This window comes from Molossus molossus, unplaced genomic scaffold (assembly GCF_014108415.1).
Source record: "Molossus molossus isolate mMolMol1 unplaced genomic scaffold, mMolMol1.p scaffold_m16_p_4, whole genome shotgun sequence".
Lineage (NCBI taxonomy): Eukaryota > Metazoa > Chordata > Mammalia > Chiroptera > Molossidae > Molossus > Molossus molossus.
Genome location: NW_023425377.1, coordinates 74,844,950 through 74,865,762, shown reverse-complemented (window position 1 = coordinate 74,865,762; position 20,813 = coordinate 74,844,950). Strand labels below are relative to the sequence as shown.

Genomic DNA, 20,813 nt, shown 5'->3' with positions numbered 1-20,813 from the left:
CTACACAGCTGATCCTCCAAGGTAATCAGAGACCAGTGGTCAGTGGGCACAGCCATTCCTTGCAGCTGTGTAGCCTGAGTAAATCCCTCCCATTTATGTACCAACACCAATCAAGACTCACAACAGAAGGGTATACAGTCCACACTAGGGGTGCATCTTGAGGGCCTAGCTGGGGTGATCAGGGAGGCGGTGCCACTGGATCTTACAGGACACCTACAACAACAGGCCACCCTGCAAAGCCTAGGAGACATAGCACCTCTACCTAATACATAGAAACAATCACAGGGAAGCAGCCAAGATGAGGAGACAACAAAACATATCCCAAATGAAAGAAAAGAACAAAACTCCAGAAAAATAATTAAACAAAATGAAAATAAGCAATCAATCAGATGCAGAGTTCAAAACACATGTTATAAAGTTGCTCAAGGAACTTGGTGAGACATTCAAGAAATTTAGTGAGATCTCCAAGGAATTTAGTGAAAACACCAATAACATAAAAAAGGACCAGTCAGAAACAAAGGATGCATTAACTGAAATAAAAAATAACGACATTGAAAACCTATTTGAAACAATAATGACAGAAAATTTCCCTAACTTGGTGAAGGAAATAGACATACAAGTCCAGAAAGCACAGAGAGTCCCAAAGAGGGCCACACCAAGACACATCATCATCAAAATGCAAAAGGTTAAATACAAAGAGAGAATCTTAAAAGCAGCAAGAGAAAAGCAGTTCCTTACCTACAAAGGAGCTCCCATAAGACTGTCAGCTGATCTCTCAAGAGAAACTTTGCAGGCCAGAAAGGAGTGGCAAGAAATATCCAAGGTGATGAAAAGCAAGGACCTACAACCAAGATTACCCTATGCTGCAAAGCTATCATTTAGAATCGATGGCCATATAAAGAGTTTCCCAGACAAGAAAAAGCTAAAGGACTTCATCACCACTAAACCAGTATTATATGAAATGTTGAAGGGTCTTTTTGAAGGAGAACAAAAATATGAACAATAAAATGGCAATTAATACATATCTGTAAATAATTGAATCTACAAACAAAATGAGCAAGCAGAACATAAACAGACTTCTAGATACAGAGAACTTTTTGTTGCTTGCCAGATGGGCAGGGGTTGGGGTGATGGGTGAAAAAGATGAAGGAATTAAGTACAAATTGGTTGTTAGACTGATGAACCTCAAAGGGAAGGGGGAAGGGAGGGCGGGATGAGATAAACCAAAGAACTTCTATGCATATATGTATAACCAACAGACACCAACAATAGTGTGGGGCAGGCAGGAGGGAGGGGAACTGGGGAGGAGGGGGTCAATGGGGAAAAAGGGGGGGACATCTGTAATTCATTCAACAATAAAGATGAGTTAAAAAAACAAAAACTGTGGTTGCCTCTGTGGAGCAATTATTGACAAGGCAGGTGAAAGAATTTTCGGAGAGTTGGAAATGTTCTGTTTATCAGGATATAAACATTATGTGAAATTTCATCAAGCTGCACACTTAAAATTAGCACACTTCATGCACATTAGTGTATGTATGCCTTAATAAAACAATAAAAAGTGATTAAGGGAAAGTGGAATCGGTACACAGTGCTACACCACTTGACTAGGATACACTCTGAGAAATGCATCATTGGGCAATTGTGCCATTGTGCCAGCACCATAGAATATACAGGCAATTAGAAATTTTCAGCTCCATTATAATCTTATGGGACCACTATCACATATGCCATATGATGTTGACTGAAATGTCATATGCAGCACAGGATTGTAGTTTTAGAGATAACAGAAAAATGGAAAGAAAATTTGTGGCTAAATGTACCTAAAGCACAAACCAAATAACTTTCATCTTCTCAGATAAAAAACATGTTAAAAATCTTTCCTGTTTGGCCCAGCCTGTGGGGCTCAGTGGTTGAGTGTAAACCCATGCACCAAGAGGTTACTTGTTCAATTCTCAGTCAGGGCACATGCCCAGGTTGTGGGCCTGATCCCCATTGGAGGGCATGCAGGAGGTAGCCAATCAATGTTGTCTCTCATCAATGTTTCTATCTTTCTCTCTCCCTCTCCCTTCTCTCTCTAAAAAAGAAAGAAAACAAAAATTTTAATCTTCCCTGTTTGGCCCTAGCCAAACAGCAGTTAGAGCAGTTTGGCTCAGCAGTTAGAGTGACAGCCTGTGGACCAAAGAGCCGCAGGTTGGATTCTGGTCAAGGGCACATACCTCAGTTGTAGTTTGATACCCAGCCCTGGATGGTGTCATGCAGAAAGCAACCAATCAGTGTGTCTCTCTCACATTGATGTTTCTCTCTTCCTCTCTTCCTCTCTTTCTCCCTCCCTCCCACTCTATCTGAAAACCAGAGAAAAAATATCTTCAGGGGAGGATTTAAAAAAAAACTTCCCTGTTTGAAGGTGTCAAATATAAATCTTCTGCCTCTAAAATGGAATGCCACCCTATCTGATGCTTACCTCAACTATACCTAATTTTCTTCACTATATAACCAGTTGATATGCCAGAAGGACTATAATATCAGCAAAATGACAATGCTAAAACTTGTCAAAAAATCTAAGAGGCTATGTATGGCATGATGGAAAAACTTATAGAGATGTGAATGGAACTTCTGCTTCTAAGGTAACTCAAGCCCTTAATGTTCTGTTTGCATCTGTGTTGATTGGCAGGGTCAATCGGGGAAATGAGCTAGAATCTAGAGCCTACCAGACACCTGTGCATCTGTCTCCTTGTCTCAGGCCCCACTAAACTAAAAATAAGGGATTCTATTCTCTGCCTTCCAATTCTCATACAAACTCTTTATTTTTGACAATTCTAACCTGGAACTGCATAAGGAAGTGATTCTGGGAAGTGGATTCCCAGCCATGCCCAAATTAACACACAGGAACCAGCCCCACCAACTTTACTCCTAGCTTTCTTGTCACAAGGTCTCTTTTTATTCTGAAAACATTGGTTCCAATTTCCAGCCATGAGCAAGGACAAAGAACAAAATATAAAAACAACATATCAGATAATACACTTCTCTCAAGACCTTTGCACTTAGTAACTTCTGCTGAAATTACTTGTTAGACAGGAAAAGCTTTGAATAGTAAAAACTGATAACTTCAAAAAACTATAGTTTCTCTTAGCAAAAAAAGGGGAAAAAATGTTGAGTAGGCAATTTCCAGTATCTGCCATACTAGATCAAAATAAAATTACCAATTATAAAAGAAATTATAAATGCAATAATCCATATCATAATCACTGCACAGAGAGCAATGAGTTAATCAGAAACTAATTTTTAAAAAGGACCACTCCTGCCTGCATGTGAAAAAATACACTTAAGACTTAGTATTGTAGCCCGGTTGCTGTGGCTCAGTGGATTGAGCATCATCCCATGGACTGAGAGGTCCCAGTTTGATTCCTCATCAGGACACATGCCTGGGTTGCAAGCTCAATTCCCAGTAGGGGACATGCAAGAGGTAGCCAATTGATGTTTCTCTCACATCAATGTTTCTATCTCTCCCTCGCTCTCTAAAAAAATCAATAAGAATGTATTTTTTTAATAGTAATGAAAATAACATTTACATCTGAACCAAAATAAAAAGCACCTCAGAATAAAACATATTAGAACTAAAAGGTATTAGAGGGAAATTTATGTCCCTAAATATTCATATCAGAAAATAAAAACCAGAGCCCTGGCCAGTTAGCTCAGTTGGTTAAAGCATCATCCTGATATGCCAAGATTGTAGGTTCAATTCCCCATCAGGGTACATACAAGAATCAACCTATAGATGCATAAATAAGTGGAACAACAAATTGATGTTTCCCTCTTTTTCTTTCTCTCTCCCTCTCTCTCTCAAGTCAATGTTTCTCTCTCCCTTCCTCTCTCTCTCTCTCTCTGTCTAAAATCAATAAATACGTTTAAAAATTAAGAAAATAAAAACCAGAAGTCAGTGAGCCAACATTCAGCTTTAAGGGTGAGGTACTGATCTTTGCTTCTCTTATGAATTTCCTAATACACGTATTTCTTATGAATTTTGACTTGTGTGATATTCATGAAGGCATTACCACATAGTTTACATACAAAGGGGTTCTCTCAATTGTGAGTTCTCAAGTTTTCAGAAAGATGAGCAACAATTTCCTACTTTATTACAGTCATGGGATGTCTCCCCAGTGTGAGACCTCACATGTTGCCTGAGGTTTGAAAAGCCTTGCAGACATTCCCATATGGCTTACATTTATATGTTTTCTTTAGTGTGAGTTTTCACATGTCTTCTAAAGTAGGCAGGACAAACAAAGGCTTTCCCACATTCCTTACATTCATATGGTTTCTCTCCAGTGTGGCTTCTCACATGTCTTCGAAAGGAGGAAGGACAACTGAAGGCTTTCCCACATTCCAGACACTCAAACGGTTTCTCGCCGGTGTGCATTCTGGCATGTACAGTTAGGTATGAAGAATGACGAAAGGCTTTCCCACACTCCTTACATTCATAGGGTTTCTCCCCAGTGTGTGTTCTCATGTGGATCCTAAGAGCTGAAGGATAAATAAAGGCCTTTCCACATTTCTTACATTCATAAGGTTTCTCTCCAGTGTGAGTTCTTACATGTACTGTAAGGTGGGAGGAACTAATGAAGGTTTTCCCACATTCCTTACATTCGTAAGGCTTCTCTCCACTGTGAGTTCTCAGGTGTTCAGTGAGGGATGAGGAGCGACTAAAGACCTTCCCGCATTCCTTACATTCATATTGTGTCTTTCCAGTGTGATCTCTCACATGTGCTCTAAAAGACGAGGGGCAGCTAAAGGCTTTTCCACATTCCTTACATTCATAGGGTTTCTCTCTACTCTGATTTTTCACGTGCGTATTAAGGGAAGTAAGAAGATAGAAGGCTTTTCCACACTCCAGACATTCATAGGGTTTCTCTCCAGTGTGTTTTCTCATATGGATACTTAAGGAGGAGGGACAATTGTAGGCCTTCCCACATTCCTTACATTTGTAGGGTTTCTCTCCTGTATGTGTTCTGACATGTACAGTGAGTTTTGAGGACTCACTGAAGGCCTTTCCACACTCTTTACATTCGTAAGGCTTCTCTCCAGTATGAATTCTTATATGTATGATGAGGTGAGAGGAAGAACTAAAAGCCTTCCCACATTCTTTACATTCATATGGCTTATCTCCACTGTGAATCCTCTTGTGTTTGGAGAGTGAGGAGGAGCAACTAAAGGCCTTCCCACATTCCTTACATTCATAAGGCTTATCTCCACTATGAATTCTTCTGTGTTCCGTGAGGGAGGAAGAACAGCTAAAGGTTTTCCCACATTCCTTACATTCATAGTTTGTCTTTCCAGTGTGAATCTTCATATGTGCCCTAAAGAATGAAGAACATCTGAAGGCTTTGGTACATTCCTTACATTCATAGGGTTTCTCTTCCGTGGGAGTTTTCATGTGCTTCTTGAAACAAGCAAGAAAATGGAAAGCTTTCCCGCATTCCTTACATTGATAGGGTTTGCTTCCAGTGTGAGCACTGATGTGATTCTTAAGGGATGAATGATCCATGAAGACCTTTTTACATTCATGGCATTCATGAGATTTTACTTCAGTGGTTCTCTTGAGTATATTAAGATTTGAAATTTGGCTGAAGGTTTGTCCACATTGGTTTTCTTCATTAAATTCATAGATGTTCTCCAACACATGACTTCTTTCAAAAATAAAAAGCACAGTATTAGTAATAAATACACTTTTATCATTTTCAGTCACTACGGTTTTTTTGTTTGTTTGTTTGTTTTTTGCTCTGTCAGGTTATAAGCTAAAAGTTCTCACACAGGGCTCTGCAATAGCCAATATTTATCACTGAGATTTTGACTAATGGGATTTGTCTCATAATTTTTTACAGATGTCAAACATTGAAGATTTCAATCTCATTTGTGGGGGGAAAATATCTTGTGAAAATTCTTTATGAAATCGCCATTTTTTGCCAAGTTTTATATGTGTGTTTTTTAAATTTCATGGCATTTTAAGATTCTCTTCTAAAGCAGTGCTTTTTTTTAATATGAATGGCACTCACCTCAAATGTCTCTCATGGTTCTTATTCTTATCACAATGGTATTTCCAGTTTTTGTATAAAATGGATGACCAAGAATCATTCCTTTTGTATCTTACTATCTTCTGTTCATTGGATATTTTTTCACCATAAATATTTTGCAAAGTGACTGATTCATTACTTTTAAGTTGAGTCTCAAAACCTGAAACAAAAGTAAAGGTACCTATGAGCAAAGGTCTTTGGGCAATGCAGCTATTTCAAGACTTTGGTAATAAGCACAAGGGTCAAAATGGTAAGCAACTGATTAAGAAATAATTCCATGAAGATTGAGACTGATGGTAACATGAATAGGATATTATTAGGAGAACACAGAAAAGAACTGGATAAAATGTACATGACCAAACACTTACTTACAAAGAGGAAACATGGAAAGTCTTTCCCCAAAACAAGGAAAGTGTGAGAGGACTAATAAAAAGTCAAAAGAGTAATCAATGGTATCTGTGGAAAATCTGCCTCTGAGACAAAAGTTTCATTCTGGTTTTTTGTTTGTTTGTTTTTGGTTTTTTTCCAAATGTAATATCCCCCAACCAAGATAATTTCTCCCAAGAATTCTTGCCTTCCTGGTGCTCCCCCTGGATAGGCCCTCTCTTTGTTATCTCCAGATCTTCCTCTTGTTTCCACTGGAAGATGGGACAAGGTGAATGTAGTGGATACCCTGTTAATGTAGAAAGGCATACCACATGAAGGAAAACAATGAGGAACTGTAAACATTTCCATGAGACAAGGCCAAAACCTTAGTCCTCTGATACTAGAAAGATGGAGCAAGTGTGAACTTAATTGTAACAAAATGTGCATCAAAAAAATTTTTCAAGGTGGGGAGGAGTTGTAACAGAGCCTCTGATGTTCCAAACTGATCTGACATTCATATCTGATCTCCAATATTATTTGAAGTTGGTCTGATACCTACAGCCAGGACATTTTATTCTCCTGCTGAACATAAATAACCTCACAGAAAACCAATCTTAAACAAGGTAACTCTGAGACCATGGTAAAATGAAACAAAGCCACTTCAAAATTTAGTCTAAGGACAGGCAAAAAAGGGGGGGGGGGTTCACTGTGCCACCCAACAAACACCCAATAACAGAATTTCCTCCACTTTCTGTTAGCATCCTATCTACCCAACTGGTTTCAATCCAACTGGGTTGAACAGTGTCCCTCAAAAATCCATGTCCAAATAGATCTATGAAATAGAACAGAGTCCAGAAATAGACTCATATAAATAGTCAACTGATCTCTGAAAAAGGAGCAAAGGCAATACAGGGGAGAAAAAAATCATCTTTTTAACAAAGACTGAAACTAGAAATTGACATTCCAAAAAAATGAACCTAGACACAGATCTTACACTCTTCACAAAAATTGATTACAGACCTAAATTTAAAGTACAAAACTATAAAACTCTTTTAAAATAATAGGAGAAAAATCTAGATGACCTAGGGTTTGGCAATGATTTCCTAGATACAACACCAAAGGCATGATCTACAAAAGGAAGAACTGATAAGCTGGACTTCATTAAAATTAAAAATTTCGCACTGCAAAAGACACTGTCAAGAGAATGAAAAGACAATTCACAGACTGGGAGAAAATATTTGTAAAAGACATATCTGATAAAGAATTGTTATCCAAAATACACAAAGAAGTCTTAAAACTCAAAATAAAAAACCCAATTAAATAAGGGGCCAAAGACCTTAACAAACATGTTAACAAAAAAGATATACAAATGGATGACAAATAAGCATATGAAGAGATGTTTCCCATCATGTCATCAGAAAAATGCAAATTAAAATAAGATACTATTACACACGTATTAGAATGGCCAAAATCTGTAACACTGACAACACCAAATGCTGGTGAGGACATGAAGCAACAGGAATTCTCATTCACTGCTGGTGGGAATGCAATATGCTACAGCCACCTTGGAAGACAGGCTGGAGTTTTTTTATAAAACTAAACATACCATTCCCATATGATCAGATAATCATGCTCTTTGGAATGGACCCAAATAAGTTGAAAACATGCCCACATAAAACTTGCACACACATTTACAGCAACTTTATTTATAACTGGTAAAACTTGGAAGCAGTCAAGATGTCCTTCTGTAGGTGAATGGACAAATAGATTGTGGTACATCCACACAATGAAATATTATATTCAGTGCTAAAAAAAGGGGGGGGGGGCGGGGCATCAGGCCATGAAAAGGCAATAAAGAACTTTAAATGCATGCTAATTCCAACTACATGACATTCTTGGAAAGAGAAAATTATGGCCCTGGCCCAAATGGCTCAGCTGGTTGCAGCATCATCCCAGGCACCAAAAGGTTGTTGGTTGGATTCCGGTCAGGTCACATACCAGGATGTGGGTTCAATCCTGGTGGGAGCACATATGGTGGGCAACCCATACGTTTCTTTCATCTCTCATCTCTCTATCTCTCTATCTATCTATCTTTCCCTTCCCATCTCTCTAAAATAAGTAAAAACATATCCTTGGGTGAGGAATGAATGAATGGAGGGAGGGAGGGAGGGAGAGAGGGAGGAAGGAAGGAAGGAAGGAAGGAAGGAAGGAAGGAAGGAAGGAAGGAAGGAAGGAAGGAAACTATGGACACAGTAAAAACAGCAATAGTTGCCAGAGGTTAGAAGGGAAGGAGGAATGAATCAGCAGGGCAAAGAGGGTTTTTTAGGACAGTGAAACTACTCTGTATGATATTATAACAGTGGGTATATCATTATATATTTGTCCAAACCACAAAAGGTACAACACCAAGAGTGAAGTTTCATGTAAAGTATGGACTCCAGGTGGTGATGATGTGTCAATGTAGGTTTATCAGTTGTAAGAAATGTACCACTCTGGTGGGGGATGTTGAAAGCAGGTAAGGCTGTGCATGGTTAGGGGTAAAGAGGTATATGAGAAATCTCCGTACCTTCTGTTCAATTTTGTTGTGAACCTAAAAGTGCTCTAAAAGTAAATAAATGTGGTTTGTTTTTTATTCATGTCCACATAGAACCTCAAAATATTGCCTTATTTGGAAATAAGGTCATTTCAGATGTGATCAAGTTAAACTAAAGTTATACTGGATTAGAGTGGGCCCTAAATCCAATGACTAGCATCCTTATTGAGAGGGAGAGACTTAGAGACAGAGAGTAGTCTGTGTGAGGATGGTGGCAGAGATTAGAGCAATGCATCCACAAGTTAATACTGCAGATTGCTGGCCACCACCAGAAGCCAGGAAGACAGGCAGAATTTTTTCCATAGGGCCTTCAGAAAGAGCATGGCCCAGCTGACACCTTGATTTTGGACTTCCAGCTCTAGAAATGTGAAAGAATAAATCTTAGTCACCCAATTTGTAGTATTTTTGTTATGAAAGGCGTAGGAAACTAATACAGCCTGCTTCCATAGACCCATCCCCAAATCACTCAACCAAAGTTCAAATCCTGTAATATGTACTTCCTAACACCTTCGTACTGTGACACCCCACAGCTCCTCGTGTCATGTGTTCTCCCTCGCTGCATTTAGTAATAAACCCAATTTGTTTAACTTTAAGTGTGTTCTTGGTAGTCTTTTGTAAAGGGCATTAATGTCAGTAAAATTCTCAAAAGGTCCCAAATTATAAATATCCCTGTGTCCCTAAGAGACCCCTGAAGTCTATGCCCACACTTTCAACACTTAATAAGCCTTGAGGCTTTCAACCACAATAAAAAGTCAGTCCAACACATAAATGTTTATTTTCATGGTGAAGTCGCCAGACTATATGTTCCTTGGGGTCAGTGACCATGTCTGTCTTATTTACCAATGTATTCCAATTCCTCAGCCCAAATACCAGAATAAGGAATAAGGTTGATTCATCAGATTTTTTTTCTAAACAACAAAATAAAGGAATGCTGCCATTCTTACCTAGTGAGGCCAGGTTCTGGAAGTTCTCCAGCATCACCTCTCTGTAGAGGCTCCTCTGAGCCAGATCCAGCAAAGCCCACTCTTCCTGGCTAAAGTCCACAGCAACATCCTCAAAGACCACTGAGTCCTGAAACACCCCACATATTCTGTTCAGAAAGGCACAACCCCCCAAATGTGTTCAGGAGGATGGACGGTGCTGACAATACGAGGGAACTGACAATCCAGTCATAGGAAGTTCTAAAGATTTTATGGTCTCCTAACATCCACCCTTGGACTCAGCCATCAGATATCTTCATCTTTCTCCCCACAGATTCTTCCTGACTGATCAAATCCTGTCTACCAGACTGAATGACACTTCTAAAACATTCAAGTTATCTCTCTATGGTTTAGTGGTAAACAATTCCAGTCTTATAATGATCCAGAACAGTGTAGAACATATAGCAAAAATGGGAGAAATGCTCTAAAAATGAAATACAGCAGGTCCCTGAATGACTTCATTTTGTTATAATATTCATGAGATGCTGTGAGACTTTAACCCTTGTTTATATCAATTAGTCTTTGGTGAAACTGGTTTCATTATCCATTGTTTTGCTTAAAGTCACAGAACCAATAAAGAATGGTAAGTGAGAAACAATTTCACCTACTTCCCTTTCTCCCACTATAGAAACCAGCACAACATGAAACACTGGGTCAAATCTGGATGAGGTTTTAATGAGTAAAAACTCACTGACAAAAAGGGAGCTTTTCCTCTTTTCATAAACCCACGAGGCCCAGAAGCCTGCAAAAGCACTGCTTTTCAACCCAGGCCCTCAGCTAGCCATATATTCTTATACTCTAGGCCCAGGCTAAATCCAGCCTACCACCTGTTTGTGTAAGTAAAGTTTTACTGGAACACAATAAAACATGTTTATATAATATCTATGGCTGCTATCACACTGCAATGACAGAGCTGGGTTCTAAAAGAAACTCTGGCCTTCAAAGCCTAACACACTTACTATATGGCCCAACACAGTAACAGGTTGCTGATCCCTGATGCAAACAATTAGATCAATGAACTGGTGAAATAGGAATGTTCTTCTGGAGAATTATTAGCTCTTACCTACCTGTGTCATGCTTTTATGTAATTCAGCAGCTCTTCTTTCTTCATCCATGTTCCCTTCATGAAGAAAGGCAGAGAACTGAGAAGTTACAGCTGAGGCAGGAGAAAGAGATATGATCATCTAGGTCTCCCACAATTTGCACACTCATAAACCTGGATGCTGCACCATTAGAGTGACCACTCCCCTCCAAACACACACTACCTGCACATGCATAAGCCCAAGACACCCAAGCACACACTGATCATATAAAAAAAAGTGGAGCAATCTTACCTCATCCAGAGCTAGAAAGCTATGCTCTGGTTCTTGTTGATCATTTTTTTTTAAAGGTTAGGAGTCCCACTTTGCAAGTAAGTTAACTGAAGTCTAAAAGCTTAGCTGTCAATTCACTCGTGATAATGAAATGCATTAAAAGTATCAGGCAATACCTTCACCCTTAAGAATATACTAAGAATATACACTCTGTCTCAAATCTAAGTACTGGCTTTTATACCAGATTTCTGGGGGTTCCATTCCCAATATTCCTTACTTCTGCACCCGTTGGCAAACTAACAGGCATTACTGCTCAGCCCCTGATTACTGGACCCTTTCCCCATGGGCTGCAGGATCCCTGAAACCTGGTTTTTGAGAAAGAGTATCAACTGAATAAATTCCACACACAGGAAGCAGAAAAGACTACCACTCTGTGATCCTCATGCTAAATTTTGCCTGTACAGAAGCAGCAGAAAAAGAATACTTAAGTTATCAATGTGTGTCATCTCTGATAGTAATAACTACAGTGCTGTTGCACTAATTTCAAATAATGAAAACACAACTGTTTCTTCCACTGCAGCAGGTCATGTATTTTAAAGCCAATAAAAACTGTGATAATCTTTACTATAGTAATAACATGTTCCATTTGAACAGCCATGATGTGACAATGACTGCAATGAGATGCCCACACCTTTGCAAAGAAATTATTTTTCACAGAAATCCTGCAAATCAGATATTACAACTAATTCATAGCTGAGGAATCTTAGAAAGAGTCAATTAACCATGCACTCAATGTTACCCAATTAGAAAGCTGTCACGGTGTGTATGTAGGTCTACTTATCTTCAAAGTCTAAATGACCAGTAAATATATTTCTGAACATGTACTGTACAACTTATTTGTTAGTGAGGCCCTTATTCCCAAACATTACCAGGGTCTGGCCTAGAATTCTGTTGGACACACTATGCAGAGAAGACGAATGAAGTAGTCTACTCAAATGTTTTATCTTTGAGCTCCTTCTCTTGACTAAGACCTATGTCTTGAGCAAGGATCCTTCCCTTAAGGCCCCTACCTCATGCTCCTTCATTTCATATTTATTTACATAATATTTCCCCTGATCCTACTACATGCAGTCACAGGAGATATAGCACTGAACAAAACAGAAAAACACTGAAGCACATGGACTTCATAATTTTGTTTAGGGAGGACAGTAAATTAACAAAATACTAGGCGGTGGTATATACTATATTGAAATGCAGCACATTACAGGAATAAGGAGATGCACACATATTTATCTTCTGTGAGTCAGGACTACTCATGTGGCAGTACAGAAGCAGAAAATGAAAATAGCTGTTTCACATAACACTGGAAATCCATAGCTGCTGCTGCTGCTGCTGGTGGTGGTGGTATGTGTGTGTAAAATCTATAAATATCAATTCCCAAAGGAAAAATAAATACCAATGGGGTAACCACTGACTTGAAAGGTTGGGAAAAGAAACAGCATAAAGGGTTAGAAAGAAAAGTGAAAACAAGGCACAATTAATGATACTTTAAAAAAAAAAAAAAAAAAAAAAAAAAAGCTACTGAACAGAATCAGAAAAGCTAGCAATGTGTCCTTGGAAAACTAATGAAGTCAATCAACCTGTAGCAGTTTTCTTTAAAAACAACAGAGCACAGAAGAAGAAGTTATGAATGAGTCGTAATTACAGATGTTACAGGGGAAACTATAAGAAATAAATTAAGGAAATAGATATGAAAATGTAGAGAAAATGAATGAATTTCAAGAGAGAGAGAGAGAAGTACAACTTTCCAGCAATGATCTAAAATAAACACAGCACTTGATTATATCTAGTCATTAAAGAAAAAAATCAGCAATTTAAAACATACCCACAAAAGGAAACAGGAGTTGTAAATTGTTTTACTAGCATGCTCACCTAAAATAAAATTCTATTGTAGGGGCAGAAAAGCTGTTGTCCTGAGTATTTCAAAGACCAGAAAAGTACAACTCATACACATTAAAAGAAAAAAAAAATCTCATACACATTAATGCAAATATTAGTACAGTCGAGAAATGAATAATAAAGATATAAATCGCAAACCAAGTTCATTTCATCCTAAGAATAAAATGTGATTGAAAATGGAATCATCAAAAGAAAAAAATTTTTAAAAAGAAAATGGAATCATCGATTAATATAATTCATCACATTAGCAGAAAAAGGTCATACACAGTTTATATCACTAGATACAACTAGTGAATGATCTATATTAATGTTTATTGGTGATAACAATTTAACCCACCACAACTAGAAGAGGTGTTAATACGTTTTACTAGAAAAAAAATCTACAAACACCTACAGTAAACATCCTATTTAATGGTAGAACAATTCCTTCTGGGATCAGAAACAACGCAAGGATACAAATTCTATGCTATTCTACGAGGTCCTGCCAAGGGCACTAAAATAAAAAGAAATACAAGGTGGGGAAAAAGTGAAACTGGCAGGTGATCATACTTTATGTGTGAAATTAAAAAAAAAAAAAAAGTCTACAGACAAATGATTAAAATGTAAATCGGCATTCGGCGAGGAGGGTTAAAAAGATATTTAATAATCAGTTCACTTTCCTGCACCTGAATACAATGTAGCTGCGCTCGCTTCTGCAGTACATATACTGAATATAATGTAGCAAACGGATGCCCACGGGCAGGGTAAAATTAAGGTTAAATAGTATCTCTTGCACCAGGAGGGAAGAGGTGGGGACGTAGTTGAGGCAAAAGTGCTCACCAAACACGCCGAAATCCACAGATCAGCGTAGAGACGACGAGATGAGGCTCTCGTCCCCGTTACCCGAATGGCAGGGATGCTTTTCCTTTATGGAAAGAGAACAAAGGACGCTTTTGGAGGCGAATTAAATGTAAGAGTGATTTTCCAACTCTACTTTGCTCTCCCTCCGACTTCTGGACCCAGCCCAGAGTTCCCGATTCAGTGGGTCTGGGACGAGCCACAGGCACGAGCGGAGCGCAGCGGGGCTCTGAGGAAACGCCGCGGCGATGGGAGGCCCAGGGCGCGGGGTCCCCACGGCGGCCACCCGTTGATCACTGGCCTCCCCAGGCCGAGCTCTCCGCCTCGGACGCACCAGGACCGAGGGCAGGCCCGACCGAAGCCCAGCCGGCTGAGCACTCAGGTGAAAATTGACCTCAGACGCTAGTGAACGTGCGGGGAGACCAGGCCCTGGCTTGCGCACGCGCAAAAGCACACTTTGCTTCTGTTTTTTGTGCCCCGCCCAGCAAAAGAGGCGGGGTCTCAGCAGCTGGGAAATGGGGATCCGAGATGCGGAGGGACAGGGAGAGGTGGGGGCGGGGCGGGGTGGGCGAGCGGGTGGTGACTGCTTCTAACCTACCGTGGAGAACTGCTGGTTTCCTCCCGGTAGAGACGTGGTTGGGTCTGGGGCAGGATCCGCGCAGGCTGATGTTGGACGAGCCGGCACCAGGTCAGTGGGAAGAGGTTTGGTTGAGTAGTCCTGTGGGGTGAGACTAGTTGAAAAATCAAAAGGCGGGGCTTAAGGTCGGGCCAGATCGAGGGGCGGGACTGAGGTAGACTGCGGCTAAAGGCCCGGTTGGGGTTAGGGCTTCCTATCCAGGCTCTCCAGAGTGGAGAACAGGACATAAAATTCCAGCCTGTACCAATTCATGAGATCTCCCTTCCATTCACTCAGTCCGTTCATTAGGGCTTTTAGGGCTCCCTTTCATTGCTTTATTGACAACTGCTCATGCAGTGGAAAGCTATTGATAGTTATTTATGTAGGTTCATTTACCTGGAAACCTTGCTGACCTCTAATAGTTGTCCATTCATTATTTTGGATTTAAAATATAAATAAAATGTTCTGTACATATTTTTTTCTTGTTCTAATATTAACTTTTTTTCTTGTTTGTTCATTGCCTCTCAAACTATGTAATAAAGTCAGAAAACAGTAAAGCATGCTTGTTTGGTCAGTAATGATTAATCAAGCCATTTGCTGTAGGTTGTGGCCTTTATTAAATTAATGAAGCCCATTTTAAATCTGGTTTATGAAAACATCTTATCAGTTTTTTATTAATGTTATCAACTGTTTATGCATCTTTTGAATTGATAACCTTACTTTGCTCCTTTAACTTACTTTGTGATAAAATATCTGTATAAAATCAGTAATTTTATTTAGCCCACTGAGTCTATACTTTTTTTAAATGGTTTCTGACTTCCGGTCACGGTGACAGGTAGGTAAATGCGGTACTTGCATCCTCCCACAACCACATCAAAATTACAACTAAACTACACAACAACCATCATTCAGCACCACCTGAAATCTAGCTGAATAGAAGTCCTACACTGCAGATTTAAAGGAGAAGCCACACTGACACTGGTAAGAGGGGCAGAGATGCATGGAACAGACTGGTCCCACACCCAAGTGTGGCAGATAAAAATCAGGAGGGACATCTCAGCTGTGGAAGTTCCCCCTGAGGAGCAAGAGGGTCCTAGCTCTACACCAGGCCCCTAAGGCCAGGGTTCCAAATCTCGAAAGAGAAGTCCCCATAATTACTGGCTGTAAAAACCAGCAGGAATTGAGGCTTAGTATGACAGAGGGCTTCTGGAGTCCCAGGCAGTTCCTCTTAAAGGACCTGCACATGGACTTACTCTGACTCATTGTTTCTGAGCTCTAGCCCTGGGATAGCAGCTCAAAAGGCACCAGGGACATATGGACAGGAGCTGAAGTGTCTGGCATCAGAGTGAGAACTGGGGTGGGGGGGTGGGGGAGGACAGGCAGCTTTCTACCAGAATGGCAGATGGCAAGCAGAGGCCATATCTGAGTCACCAACAACCTGGCTATCACTGTTTGCTCCATGCTGATGATCACCTGAGGCCATGCCCCACCCAACTTGTGGGCCCACCCAAGCTGTTTGCAGTGGCTTTTCCATACAAATGCCCTGTCTTGGCTCATGCTTCATATTTTCCTAAAATCTCTTGAATAAGCAGCATGTGGCCTCAACATGCCCTATACCTCTTAGTAAGAGGACCCCAGCCCAGCACTAGCAGCAGCCAGCCATGGTTCACAGCTCAGACTCTCCTGGGACCCCCAAGCCCAGTATAAGTTGTAGCCAGCTGCAGATCACTTTGTAGCTCAAGCCGTGTGGCCCTGGACAGAACACAGGCGGCAGCTTGACTTAGGCCTGCACCTCCTAGGGGGCCTCAGAGCCAGCACACCCAGCAGACAGCTTCAGGCTATGTCAAAACACCACTCAACCACCCCCACAGTGACATACTCAGTGGGCAGACTCAGCTGGCACCAGAGCCCTACTGAAGTAAGGCCTGCTTTTTGGGGCAGGCCTCTGCACAGCTGATCCTCCACAGTGGTCAGTGATCTCAGCCAGTTCTTGCAACAGATAAGCCTGGGGGTAAATCCCTCCCATTGCCAACAGCAATCAAGGCTCAACTACAACAGGAGTGTGTACACATCCCACACAGGGTGGGGAGTATGCAACTGGAGTGCCTAGCTTGGGTTATCAGGGAGGCTGAGCCACTGGATCCTATAGGACACCACTATATTAGGTCACCCTACCAAGCCCAGGAGACATAGTAGCTCCACCTAATACATAGAAATAAACACAGGGAGGCTGCCAAAATGAGGAGATAAAGAAACATATTCCAGCCCTGGCCTGTTTGGCTCAGCAGTTAGAGCATCAGCCTGCAGTCCAGAGAGCGCCGAGTTTGGTTCCTGCTAAGGGCACATACCTCAGTTGCAGTTTGTCCTCAGCCCTGGTTGGGTTGTGCAGGTGGCAACCACTTGATCTGTCCCTCTCACATCTATGTTTCTCTCTTTCTCTCTCTCTCTCTCTCTCTCTCTCTCTCTCTCTCTCCCCTCTCCCTCTCCCTCTCCCTCTCCCTCCCTCCCTCTCTCTCCCCCTCTCTCTCTCCCACTCTATCTGAACAAAATATGGAAAAATGTCCTTGGGTGAGGAGAAAGAAAGAAAGAAAGAAAGAAAGAAAGAAAGAAAGAAAGAAAGAAAGAAAGAAAGAGAGAAAGAAAGAAAGATATTCCCAGTAAAAGAACAGACAAAACAGACACAAACATTCTACTAGATGCAGAGTTCAAAACATTGCTTATAAGGATGCTCCATGAACTTAGGGGAAGAGTAATTGAACCTAGAGAGAAATTTAACAGCATAAAAATGACATGGAAACCATAAGAAAGAACCAATCAGAAATGAATGATATACTAACTGAAATGAGGAATAATTTACAAGGAATCAACAGTAGAGTAGATGAAACCAAAAATCAAATTAGTGATTTGGAATATACGGAAGCAAAAAAAAAAAAAAAAATCAGAACAGCAACAACAAAAAAAAAAACAATCCAAAAACTGAAAATAATGTGAGGAGCCTCTGGCACAACGTCAAGCATACCAATATTCACATCATGGGAGTGTCATAAAGAGAAGAGAGAGAGCAAAAAATTGAAACCCTATTTGAAAACATAATGACAAAATGTTCCCTAACCTGCTGAAGGAAATAGACATACAAATCCAGGAAGCACAGAGAGTCTCAACAAGATGAACCCAAAGAGGGCCACACCAAGACACGAAATTAAAATGCCAAAGTTTAAAGACAAAGAGAGAATCTTAAAAGCAGCAAGAGAAAAGTAGTTATTTACCTACAAGGGAACTCCCATAAGACTGTCAGTTGATTTCTAAACAGAAACTTTGCAGGCCAGAAGGGAGTGGAAAAAAATATTCAAAATGATGAAAAGCAAGGACCTACCAAGATTCTTCTACCCAGCAAAGCTATCATTTACAATGGAAGGACAGATAAAGTGTTTCCCAGGAAAGAAAAATCTAAAGGAGTTCATCACCACCAAACCTGTATTACATGAAATGTTAAAGCATCTTCTAGAAGAAAAAGAAAGAGGGAGAAAAGGAGGAGAAGGGGGAGGAGGAGAAATATGAACAATAAAATGGCAGTAAGTACATATCTTTCAACAAAAGAATCTAAAAAATAAACAAAGTGGAACAGAAACAGACTCATAGGTACAGAGAATATTTTGATGGTTGTCAGATGGAAAGGAAGTTGGGGGGATTAGTGAAAAAGGTGAAGGGATTAAGAAGTACAAATTTGTTGTTACAGAATAGTCATGGGGATGTAAATTACAGTACAGGCAATATAGTCAATAATATTCTAAGAACTATATATGGTGTCAGATGGGTACTAGATTTATCAGGATGATCACTTAGTAAGTTATATAATGTCTAATTACTGAAACTAGTATAATATTGTATGTCAACTCTAATTGAAAAAGAAATTATTTAAATTTTACAAATTTTGCTCTACAACTATAAAGTTTTAGTTTTAAAGAAGAAGAAGAAGAAAAAAAGTGGAGATGCTTTCCCCAGAAGGCATCTGCCTCAGATCAGTTACCCACCCAGCCCTTTGGGGAGAGACCACCTTTGCTTGCTGCTTTCTCCTACTAAGCCCCTCCAACCTTTCACCAAGACTTCCTGCCTTTCAGCCACAACCACTCCTTCCCCTTGGTTACACACAATACCCCCAATCTTTACTTACCTAACTTACAACTGCCAAAATTACCACCTTGATCTGAGCATATTTCTAGCACATTTTACAACCCCAAGATATCATTAGGGAGTGTATGTCCCATGGTTTTGTTTAATTAACTTGTCTGCTTCTTGGAGTTCTTGTACATGCAAGTTGGATCTAGAGCAGTATTCTCTAGTACAAATACAATGAAAGGGATTTAAATAATTTTACCAGCCAAATTAGAAAAAGTCAAAAATATATGTGACTCTTTAAAATAATTTATTTAGCCCTGGCCGGTTTGGCTCAGCGGTTAGAGCGTCGGCCTGCGGTCTGGAGAGACCCGGGTTCAGTTCCCGCTAAGGGCACATACTTCGGTTGCAGTTTGTCCCCGGCCCTGGTTGGTCGTGCAGGTGGCAGCCACTCGATGTGTCCCTTCACGTCGATGTTTCTCTCTCTCTCTCCCTTCCTCTCTCTCCCTCCCACTCTATCTGTACAAAAAATGGAAAAATGCCCTTGGGTGAGGATAAAAAAAAAAAAATTAAAATAATTTATTTAACCCAGCATACCCAGTTATCAGTAGAAAATCATTAAATTAATAACTAATGTAGTCAATATAAAATTATTAATAGAACTTTTATATTTTATTCTACTAACTCATTGGAATCTGGTGTGTATTTCACATTTACAGCACATCTCTTTTTTTTTTTTTTTTTTTTTTTTTAATGAATTTTTATTTATTTTTTTGTTACAGATATTTTACCTTTTTACCCCATTGGCACCCCCCACCCCACCCCCTCCACCCTGTCCCCGGCTTAGTTGTCTATGTCCATTGGTCATGCATACATGCATATAAGTTCTGTGGTTTATCTCTTCCCACGCCCCCACCCCCCATCCCCTTTTCTGAGGGATGTCAGTCTGTGCCCTACTTCCATGTGTCTGGGTCTACTGTATTCCTCAGACTGTTATGTTCATTATATTCCGTATATAAGTGAGATCATGTGGTATTTGTCTTTTTCTGCTTGGCTTCTTTCACTTAGGATAATACTTTCCAGGTCCCTCCATGTCGTCTCAAAGGATAAGAGATCTTTCTTTCTTACCGCTGCATAGTACTCCATTGTGTATATGTACCACAGCTTTTTGATCCATTCGTCTACTGGTGGACACTTGGGCTGTTTCCAGATCTTAGCTATTGTAAATAGTACTGCTATGAACATGGGGGTACATATATTCTTCCTGATTGGTGTTTCAGGCTTCTTAGGGTATATTCCCAGCAGTGGGATCACTGGGTCAAATGGAAGTTCAATTTTTAATTTTTTGAGGTAGCACCATATTGTTTTCCATAGCGGCTGCACCAGTCTGCATTCCCACCAGCAGTGTATTAGAGTTCCCTTTTCTCCACACCCTCGCCAACACTTGTTGTTTGATGATTTGTTGATGGCGGCCATTCTGACAGGTGTGAGGTGATACCTCATTGTTGTTTTAATTTGCATCTCTCGGATGATTAGTGATGTTGAGCATTTCTTCATATGTCTCTTGGCCATTTGTATGTCCTGTTTGGAGAGGTGTCTATTCAGCTCCTCTGCCCATTTTTTAATTGGGTTCTTTGTCTTCCTTTTGTGGAGTTGTGTGAGCTCTCTGTATATATTGGAAATTAACCCCTTATCTGATACATCATTGGCAATGATGTTCTCCCATACAGTGGGTTGCCTTTCCATTTTGATGATCGTTTCTTTTGCTGTGCAGAAGCTTTTTAGTTTGATGTAGTCCCATGTGTTCATTTTCTCCTTTATTTCTGTTGCCTTAGGTGATGTATCAGTGAAAATTCTGCTCCGTATGATGTCCGAAATTTTGTTGCCTACATTTTCTTCTAGAATTTTTATGGATTCACGGGTCACATTTAAGTCTTTTATCCATTTTGAGTTTATTTTTGTGTATGGTGT

General features: G+C 40.1%; 1 protein-coding gene across 1 annotated transcript; it reads right to left on the bottom strand.

Annotated features, from left to right (window-relative positions):
* Positions 1 to 4,102: 4,102 nt before the first annotated feature.
* Positions 4,103 to 10,054, bottom strand: ZNF699 (zinc finger protein 699). The gene is made up of 4 exons (XM_036282224.1): positions 9,969 to 10,054; positions 6,143 to 6,225; positions 4,276 to 5,518; positions 4,103 to 4,194 (listed from the first exon to the last, which is right to left on the bottom strand). Exons 1-4 carry the CDS (start codon positions 10,000 to 10,002, stop codon positions 4,103 to 4,105), a joined length of 1,452 nt encoding a protein of 483 aa, XP_036138117.1. The 5' UTR covers positions 10,003 to 10,054.
* Between the last annotated feature and the right edge of the window lie 10,759 nt (positions 10,055 to 20,813).

Bases quoted from the DNA above. Each gene is read 5' to 3' on its own strand.
- ZNF699 (XM_036282224.1), bottom strand. From the start codon at position 10,002: ATGCTGGAGAACTTCCAGAACCTGGCCTCACTAG. The intron at 6,226-9,968 runs GTAAGAATGGCA...CTTTTGTTTCAG, and splicing joins CCAGAACCTGGCCTCACTAG to GTTTTGAGACTCAACTTAAA. The intron at 4,195-4,275 runs GTCCTGCCTACT...AATGTCTGCAAG, and splicing joins ATGTGGGAAAGCCTTTGTTT to GCTTTTCAAACCTCAGGCAA.